Here is a 10,715-nt window from a genome sequence, read left to right as displayed (position 1 = left end):
AGGTCTCCAGGGCTTCCCGACTGCATTTCTTTTCACCAGAGGAGTTGAGCTCCATCCTTTTGAACGTCACCCATACACTACAAACACCTTCCCACCCGCAGGGCACTTCTTCCGCCCATGCCAGAACTGAGCCGAGGCCACACTTGACCACGGGTCAAGGAGACCGAGGAAGCTCAGGAAATCCTACTCTGCTTACATCTTTTACAGGTGGTTTAGGCACGGTGAGCACAAATGTGCTAGGATCCGTGGACCCGAAGGACACTTCGGTGCGTTTTTCAGGATTTGACGGAGAAGATTCAAATGATTCTTGGTTACGGTACACACCAGTAACCGAGTCAAATAAAAAGAAATATGTTGCATTCAGAAGGGCATTCCAAGCCCGCAAGGAACAACAGATCAAGCAGCAGCAGCAAAAGGAGCAGGAAATCCAGCTTGTGGCTAAGTAGTGGGCAAATGTCATCAGCAATGCCAGTACCGTAGCCACCATTCAAAAGATTCAAGCTTGGATGGATGAGATGGCTGAAACAATTTTAAAAGCTCAAGCTTCAGGTGCAGCCACGGGTACCTCCAACGTCCCTCCTACTCCAACCCCCAATCTAATTCCCACTTCAACAGTCCGTGAATCCCAAGACGAAGGCACTGCAGTCGAAGTCAGTTCTGCACCCACCTTTGGTCTTGATGATGAAGATATCCAAGAGGTCAACAAGCCCAGCCCCTCAGATGATGACTTAATGATGTTTGATGAGGAAGAGGAGTCCAGCGGTTCCCACCATTCAACTTCCAAGCCTAAAGAAAAGAAGAAAAAGAAGAAGAATGCGGTCTCCAGAAAAGAGTTCCTAAGCCTACAAGCCAAAGTTGATCAGATTTTGGCTGCGGTCAAGCCCACTCAACCGCAACCTGAAGATACTCCAGGACCGCAGTCCCTGATCGAACGTATTGAACGTCTGGAAACAAGGGAATGCATGGCTGCTGAAAGAATCTCTCTCAAAGTAGAGATGGGAATCCGGTCCCTTGACAACAACCGCAAGGTGGACCACAAGGAATTTATGACTGCAGCGGAATGCCTCATCTCTGAGGTGACCGCAATCAAAACGGATCTCCAAGCGGCCATCACGGATCAAGCCTCTCAGTCTAAGAAATTGATAGATGAGACTCATACTGCTTATGAGTCCACTATCTCTGTTCTTCAAGCCACAATTAACAGACTGCAAAAATCCTTGTCCTCCAACTTCCATGGTCCAGAGATCCTCCAGCTCACAAAGGAAATCCACAAGCTGCTCTTCAGCTCCTCCACACCTAACAATCAACAATTGGCAGAAGCTCTAAAAGCTCAATTCCAAGAAGTCTGTGCCAAGGTTGATGGACTTAAGCAATGGCTTGAGGAAGCTCCTCCGTTGCATCCCTCAAGAGGGGGAAGTAAAGAAGAAGAAGAAGAGGAAGTCCATCACTCTGAATCCATTTCTCAACATCAGAGTCCCCCCATCACCACAGAAAAAATTCCCACACTGCAGCCTTCACCGCAACCATCTCAACATACTCCATCTCCTCACACTTCACCTCGAAAGGAGTTCACTCCCAACAAGCTAGAAACTCCTCCCCACTTCAAAAACCTTGCGGAGAACATGTCATCTCCAAGCTCAACAGACTCTCCTGCCACCGCACAAAGAAAACACGACTGGAAGGCAGCCAAACTGGCAGAGCTTATCTGGAGAGAATGCGGTTTTGATACCATGATGGATGAATCCTTGATAAATTCTTGGATCAATCCTCACCGCAGGTTGCTGGATGAAGACTATCGACCCCACCTTACCTACGCTGAACCTCCCTCGGACGGGTACTGGGATGTACCAATTTCTCCAAATGCCAAGTACTTCACAGTATTTGAGCAATTCGACCGTAGCCTTCTTGACCACAAGAGACTGCCAATGGAGTTTGAGAGACTTAGTCTTTTTCACGCTAAACATGCCTCCTCCATTGAGAACATATGGTCTAACGACAGACCATCCGCAGTCAAGAACTACAAAGTCCGGAAATTTATGAAGGCTGAATACATCCAGTACACCCTCACAAGAAGGGAACATGACTACGTCCGCAGCCAGGCAGATTTTTCTTTCATGAATCCGGAAGAAATCTTCCTCATTGCCAAGGTGTTTCAAAACAAATCAGAAAAGCACCCCAAAATGAAAATTGCGCTTGAAAAGGCCAACACTTTTCTGAAAGAAACTGTCTGCGATTTTGCCAAGATAGATGCGGATATCTACCCCACCATCCTCAAGAAGTTTGATCTCCCACCTCTTGAACCTGTGCTAATGCCTACTGAAGGCTTTCAAGAAAGATCTCTAGGCGCAACAAACTTTCCTGAACTTGGAGTCATATTCAAAAGGAAGACCGACAATGTCAAATACTTCATTCCTATGACTGTCATGCATCGCCTCACCAGAAAACAACTTGACATCTGCCGAACCGCAGTCGAAAGATCGAAGCACACCACCGCAGAAGTCAAGTTCGAGATCTCAAGAAGAATCACCTGGCTGGAAAACATCAGGAAGTTTTGGTGGATTCTGATCAAGTTTCTCAAACTTAATAGCTGAACCGAAGTTAAAGAGGTCACTTAGGGGGAAATTGTTGAATCATGAAAGTGACCCTCTTTAACTTTGCTACCGCAGCCACTTCAGCACCCGCAGTCAGTCTTTTCATCAGCAACCGCAACCAGACTCTTGCTACCACAGTCAACTTAGCTAGATTACTTCATTTGTCTTTATTGTAATACACTCTATTATCCAGTATGCCTTGCATAGCTACGTATAGAGATGTAATCTAGTGCATTTCTGAGTTTCTATAAATAGAGACTTATTCTCTTGCATCCAATACGGATAATTTATGCTTCCATTCTAAATACATTTCTCTGAAGTTATCTTCTCTATTTCTCTATCTTTCTACTCTTCACTTCTTACTTGTTACTGGAACATAACTGATTATAACCTCTCTTCTGAGCAAGTCTTTGAGACTTAATCACCAAGTTTGATCTACCTTATTAACTCGGTTTGAATGCATTCCTTGTTATGAATCAACTTGTGTGTTTTCTTGATATAACAATTGTCGTTATTTCTATTTCTTTATATTTCCGCAACTAACTCTCTAACTATTTAACACTAACTTATTAATATTATTGTTGAGCTTTCAGATCCTTTGAGATTAACTATTCCGCAATATACTTGTTCTAACGTTTTGTTCAAGTGTGTCTCTAAGTTTTTCTCTCAACATTTACGAAACCACAAGGACCAATTTTGCAGTTTATTCAATAACATGGCTCGAACAAATGGTCCAAAGCCCTCAAACCAACACAAAACCTTTAAACTTGTTTTCTCTGTGAATTTTATATGTGATTTGTATTTGCGTGTCTACTCAAAGAGAATGACATTTTTATAGTAGACTATCCATTAAATGCTTATTAAACATATTATATAAGTTATAAAACATTTCATGATGTGTGATTAATTATTTTAAATGTGAAAAGGTGTGGGGTTTCAAATGCATGAGGTGCTTGGAAATTTGTGTGAGGGTATCAAAAGCATGAGGTGATAGGAAAAATGCATCCTTTATAAGTATAGTATATATAGATATCGACCCTTTCTTCAGAGAGTAGATGTAGAAGGGTACGCTTGGGGAAAAGTAAGCAACAAAATGCAAGAATTATATTGGGAGGAGTTTAAGGTAATTAATTATATGTTTTAAATTATTGTTTGGTAAACATATACATTTAAACTTATGTGTAGAAAACTATTGTTTGAATGAAGCAAAAGACACACAAGTGAGGAAAGTTTAAGAAAGTAAAGCGGCACGAAGTTATGGCCAATATCTATACAACATGTTGAACGAAAAAAGAAACCCAACTAGCAGGACACCACCTCATATTACACTAAAAGTCTGGAACTCCTGGTAAGGAAAATGGAATACATATGAATACAAGCAAAAATCTGATCAAAACAAGTTCAATAAGCATAATGGGGTGGCTGATGGAATACCACAACCTACTCATAATGTTGGATTTGTTTCTCATTAGAAGGTTGCTTATGATTTGGTAAGTTTTTTTTAATGGTTCATCAAAATTTGTATTTTTATATTTATATGTATATATATTTTACATTTTATGGTATTTATGAAGAAGAGGAAATCAGGACGTGATCCACCATATAGTGAATTGTTCTTCTATACCCACACGAAGAATCACAATGAAGTTACATTTACAAATGAAGAAGGATAGAAAAATTCATGTAAAATTCATTTCAATGCAAAGTTTTATACTGTGGACTTCATGTTATTCATAACTAATATATCTTTTTTAATTATTATTATTTTGTAGGCGACCTTTACAGAAAAACGGAAAGAGTTGGAAGTTATAGGTAAAGAAGTTGAGGATGGCCTAATATTTTATGATGTTGTTGGTGGTTATTACAAGAAAAGAAGATTGTATGGATTTGGCTGTATGCAAAGGCGGTTCCCATGATTAACGATACAACTAAACTGTGTAATTACATCCCGGAAAAAAATATTGAACTAGAAGAACTGAATGAGCTTGTTAATCAGCAAAAAAAGCAAAATGAAGAAATCAAGGAGATAATGAAGGTCAGAGATAACCAACACAACAAAAGTATCGAACAACTTAATAAACAATTATAACCGGCAATGGTTGTTATTAATGGTTTTCAACAACAACAAACATCATAAAGTGTTAATTTGTTTATTGCAAAGCATTTATTTTAGATTACCCGCTTTTCATTTTCAATGTAATAAATATTTATTGTTTATTTAATGGTATAAATGTATTTGACTTTTTTGTTATTTTTGTTATTATATACCAGTACAAAATAATTTGGATTTAATTTGTAAATTTTTTTTATCTATCCGTAGCTAGCTTTGCAACAAAAATATTCCTACGTAATTTGTTATGGAATCTGCTATAGAATATAGACCACCGATTTTGCTAGGGATTCATCACAATAGATTTAGATAGGGATTAATCACCACAGATTTTGCTAGGGATACATCACCACAGATTTTGCTAGAGATTCATTATCACAGAATTTGCTACGGATCCACTACAACAAAATTTGTAATGGAAGAACTACTACGGATTTGACAACGAAATTCTACTACAAAATACATGACGGAATACCATTTACAATGGACTTCATTTTGTTTCTCATATTTGCGACAAAATTATTGTTTCCGTTGCAAACACTCGCTACAGGTTTTTAGGGACGAAATGGGCCATTGCAAAATCCATAGCAATTCGTCTTTTGCAATGGAATTTCAGCTTTTTGCAATACATTCTTTCTGTAGCAAAATCGACTTTTTCTTGTAGTGAGACTTATGGAATAATTATCACATGTCATTTACTAAAGTGAATGGTGAAAAGTGAATTGAATTATATGAAATTTATAGCATATCGGATGAAGATAGTAGAGATTAGAGACAGAGCAAGGCCAGATGATGGTAATACCATCTAGAGCATTAGGTTTTCTAGTGATATGTGTATAAGTCTAGATGGAGAAATTTAATAATGTATTATGAGATATAATGGATAGTTCGGTCATGAGTGCCAATAAATAGAGATCAAATGAATTCCCCCAAGAAAGTTAGCAGATAGTTAAGACAAGAAATGTGGTATTTAAGCACCATGTAATAGTCTTCCTTCTACCATTATTATAATTAGATCTGATCGCGAATGATCAATCTGGTTTTTATAAGAAACTTGGTAATTATAATAACAATAATTTTATTTATTATTTGCAAATAATCGACATGTAATTCTCAATATACGGAAGATAATCAATCAACAATCCCTCACACATCATGACTGCAACCGTTTTCTTCGACATATCCTTCCAACAATGTTACAATTTACAATCCTTTGTATACATATGAAGCATGTATGAACATCTACCCTAGCTAGCCAAGAACAATGACTATGTGCCAATAAATTATTGGCAGACGTAGATCATGCGACATTCACCTTGCTGGTACCTTGTCTTTCCATTGTTCCTAGACCCGTCACACCACCTCCATCATTCCTTCATCATGCCATGTATTTTCCTCTCCTTCGTTTCCATTTCTTACAACTACAATGACTATGGCTTGTGCATAGAGGTGACAATCTCAACACGACCAACAACACGACACAATTATAAACAAGTTTGGGTTTAGTTTTTCTAACCAGTCAACTCGCCAACATGCAACCCGCTAACCTGTTTATTATACGCATAGTGTTCGGGTTTGCAAATATTTTTACAAGTTGACCCATGAACCTGTTTATTTTATTAGATTAAAAATGATAAAAAAAAAAGATATTTAATAAATAGATGAGATAATAAGTAATATATGATATTTACATTTTCTTCCTGTAATCAACCAATCTAATATGACATACAAACCTTTACAATTAAAGGGATTACGTGGGTTGATCTGGTTATGACTCATTTGAGTTAGGTTGAACAATACGATATGTGTGTGTTTATATAAATCATGTTCCAACAGAGTTTTTATGAACCGCTAACCTACGACACACTAACCTGAATATGATTGGATTGTGAGCCTAGCTTTGTTGGTGATTTTTAAAGTTTAGAAAACAAGAATGCAAAACAAAATAACCAAAATAACTCTTTGATTAATCGGAAACTAACTCAAAACCGATGTTTTACAATCTGTTCTCATAATCATAAACTCGATTATGAACATGTATATATAGCCTAACAAACCAACTTGTAATTAGACTAGGAAACTTATGACCAACTTGCCATAAACTAAACTTTCCATAAATTAGATTGTTTGGTCTTCAAGTCCTCATCGACTTAGGATTCCAACAATCACCCCTGAATCTCTAAGTCCTTCTAGAGAATTCTTCAACCCCAATCCGTATTTAAAATACGGGCTCGTCGTTGTCGTCACATTCCGAAAAATCACCTTCTTTTCGAGCCATCTTGATTCTCGACTTTTCCGGACACCCGACCTCCACCTCGGTCACGACCACCTTTACCGTTTTCCGTCACCCCCAAAACGAACCGAATAAAAGCTACCCGCTTTACGTCTTCCCGTTCGTTTATTCCGCACCTCCGGTTAGTCTCTCTTTACCGTAGAACAAGCCTGATCAAGAAAAACCAGGGCTTCTGTTGAGATGTTTCAACTCGCGCTCAAAAACAATTCACACCCCCCTTAAACCGAACCCGGTTCCCGCTGCGTCTGCCCTGCAGCAAAGGGCTACACTTTTCCTAAAACCGACTCTCAACCGGCCGCCCTACGTCCTCACGAACCCTATGCTCTGATACCAATTAAAGTTTAGAAAACAAGAATGCAAAACAAAATAACCAAAATAACTCTTTGATTAATCGGAAACTAACTCAAAACCGATGTTTTACAATCTGTTCTCATAATCATAAACTCGATTATGAACATGTATATATAGCCTAACAAACCAACTTGTAATTAGACTAGGAAACTTATGACCAACTTGCCATAAACTAAACTTTCCATAAATTAGATTGTTTGGTCTCCAAGTCCTCATCGACTTAGGATTCCAACAATTTTAGTGTCACCATTTCATTTTATGTAACTGAAATTAGCATGTGAGCTAAGGGGCTTCTCAATTTGTTATATAATATGTGTACGGGTTGGTGCGGAGTGCACGCATGTATAAGATCAAATTAGTAGTCGGGGGTCAGGGGGCAGCGCCCCTGGGTCCGAGGTTTCCAAAGGGGCAGCGCCCCTAGTGAAGTCCAAGGGGCAGAGCCCCTGGCTGGGGTCCCGCTTTCATCATTAAAATCCGGATTACCCTGACTTGCTTCCAAAGGAATCCATAGCGGCCCAACCCTAATGAAACCCTAATATCGTTTATTATATAAACGACTCTTCTTTTCAGAAGAGATATACGATCTTAAGCTCTCGTTTTCATCATATTTTCACAGAATCCTCTAACATATTGGTTTACGATTTCTGTGCCTAGAATCGTAAGTGTCCACTTTGATTATCCTAGGCTGAATTTCTTGTAACCCAGACATAGAGTAGAAATATCAGTTCGGAAAGTGATATCACGATCCAAATTGGAATCCAGATCTCTACCACAAACCCTAAACTTCCCAACAAGTTTTATGTGTGTCTGCACATTAGTGAAAGAAGTGTTGGAGTTGAGTTTTGCCGCAATTTTAGCTTCTGAAATTATAGTGGGACACATAAAAACACAAAACTTTCGTTGGGGATTTTGGGTTTTAACTTTCAAGTTCATATAATTTCCAAACCAAACTTTTAACTATCACTATTATATTATTATCTCTCAAACATGTGTAGTATTTTATTTATTTTCTCACTTTCAAGCTTTTTTGATGTGGGTTTGTTTAAAAGAGATCAAAATATTAAAATATTAAAGACATGTAACTATTTTCATGATTATGCTTTTTTAAACACGCTATATAATTTAGTCAAAGTAATATGACACATCTAGAAGTGAAGTAAAGTATTAATAAACTGAATAAAAGAAATCTAAGGCCGGACGAGACTTGCTAAGATAGATTTATATATTCATATTCACTTATTTCTTTATCGAATATATTATCAAAATAATATAATCGCAAGATTTTCATAATTTTTTACATGGCCTTTGCAAGATATGAACCGAAATCACTTCATTTTCCGGCTGTGGCGGATCAACCACCCACATCCTCACCGGCTCCGTCACCAAATCCACCACCGTGATCCTCCCACCACCACCGGAAACAACACAAATTTTCCCTCCACCAACCGTCATTTGCTCCGCTCCTTTCAAAAGCTCCGACCCTTCAATCATCTCTTCCCAGCAATCCTTCTCATCATCGTACTTGCTCAAAGCACCTTTCTCTTCATCCACCACATACATCACCTCTTCCTCCGCCACACCCACCGCCCCTTTCCACCCTGAAAGCATCCCCGTCGCCATTTTCTCCCACCGGTTTTCCTCTACGTCATAAACAACACCTTCTTTCCCTGCATTACCTTTCACATTCACCATGGAAAGCTTCCCTTTATATCCAACTGCCTCCACCGCTTCTCTACTAAATCTTCCATCTTTTAGCCCCGCCATCTCCTCCCACCGCCACTCCTCCCTCCGCCTCCCCACCTCCCATTTCTCCATCATCTTCCCCACGTCACCACGGTAGTGGGCCCCAACACCGCTAGCCACGTACACCGTGTTACGAATACACCCAGCGGCGCACCATCGACGTGGGTTCGTCAGTGGAGGACCGAGAAACCATTCTCCGGTCAGAGGATCGAAAACAAGCGGATGCGATAACGCCGGGAGGAAGTTATGACCGGTGGCTGCAATGAGTACTAGCCGGCCGGAGACTGTTAAAGATTGTATCGTGAGGTTCCGGGAAATGAAGGACGGATGGCGGTGAAGGAAACGAAGAGGTGGGTTGGTCGCCGGAGGTGGTAAAGTTATCCATTTAGAGGAGACCGGATCGAAGGTGAAGAAAGCGACGGAATCGGAGAGGCTTCGGTCATTGTTATTGGCAACAATGGCGTAAAGAGTTAAAAAGGGAGGGAAGTAAGGTGTGTAGATGAGGTGGCGCCACTGGCGGCAGACAGCGGAGAGGAGAGACGGACGGACAGTGGAGAGGATTACTTGGGCTAGATGGTTGGGCAAGCCCGGTAGAAGCACAGGATCGTCGTCGTGGTCTACGGTGGTTTGACAGTCGTCAGTGTTTGCAGAGTGATTCGTGCAGATCATGTTGACTTTTCAAGGAATGAATGGTTGTGCTTGTGGGATCTCACTTTTTATACAACTGGAAAATGTATACTTTTAAAATTTAGTGTAAATAAAAAACATAAAATAATAAAGTATTATATCAGTATAAAACGTGAAAGAATTTTATTTAAAAGTAAATTGCAAAATTGGTTATCTAATATTAATAAAATACAGTTTGAGTCTATTTTTTTTTATTTGTATGGTCATTATAAAATTAAAATTTTGAGATTCAGTTCCTATGTATCTAAACAAATACAGATTTGGACCCTAAACTTAATAAAAAAAATTCAAAATGCATTTTCTGGAATACCACAAAGACCAAATCTGCATAAAAAGTTTAATTTTTAAATTAACCATAGAAATGGAAAAATTGGATTCAACGTCTATATTTAGGAATACCATATGAACCAATATTGGAATATACTCTTTATTTAATAACATATATGCTAATAAAAGTTTTGGACCTCTATTGAAAAAAAGAAGAAGGCTTTACAGGGTTGTAGAGTGGGTGCGCTGGGAGTGTACTTTTATTAGGTGGAGACAAGTGCACAAGACAATCTGGTAAAAAGGGACTATTGGATGGTACCTTTTGGGACAAAGAATTATTATGAAAAGGTCATAGGTCCCAAATTTGGTTGTGTTTAGGTTCTTACTTTTGTTTTTTATATTATAAAATATAAATAGTAAACTATAAAAGATCATGAATATATATTCTATTTTCACCATTAATATTTTATTTTTTTATCTATAATAATAATAATGTATTTTTAATTGTGAATTTTTTTAATATGTAACTTTTTTACATTATTAATAAGAAAAATATAAAATCTAACTTTTATAAAATGTTTATGAAAGTTAATTTACACATTGTTATCATTAATAAATTTGAATGTTTTGTAAGGCTAAAGGTGTGATAGCTTAAATTGTTTCCAATAGTTAG

The 10,715-nt window shown here is 38.3% G+C and overlaps 1 protein-coding gene across 1 annotated transcript; it reads right to left on the bottom strand.

Annotated features, from left to right (window-relative positions):
* Positions 1-8,543: 8,543 nt before the first annotated feature.
* LOC145161180 (F-box/kelch-repeat protein SKIP25-like) lies at positions 8,544-9,772 on the bottom strand. The gene has a single exon (XM_079080673.1). The coding sequence runs from the start codon at positions 9,755-9,757 to the stop codon at positions 8,630-8,632; it is 1,128 nt and encodes a 375-aa protein (XP_078936799.1). The 5' UTR covers positions 9,758-9,772; the 3' UTR covers positions 8,544-8,629.
* Between the last annotated feature and the right edge of the window lie 943 nt (positions 9,773-10,715).

The sequence above is a fragment of the Lactuca virosa genome, chromosome 1 (genome assembly GCF_052849685.1).
Source record: "Lactuca virosa cultivar CGN04683 chromosome 1, Lactuca_virosa_CGN04683_v6, whole genome shotgun sequence".
In the NCBI taxonomy this organism is placed as follows: Eukaryota; Viridiplantae; Streptophyta; class Magnoliopsida; order Asterales; family Asteraceae; genus Lactuca; species Lactuca virosa.
Note: the sequence above shows the minus strand (reverse complement) of the source record. Positions and strands in the feature narration are given on the sequence as shown.

Excerpts from the sequence above, each read along its gene's own strand:
- LOC145161180 (XM_079080673.1), bottom strand. The coding sequence starts at position 9,757 with ATGATCTGCACGAATCACTCTGCAAACACTGACGACTGTCAAACCACC.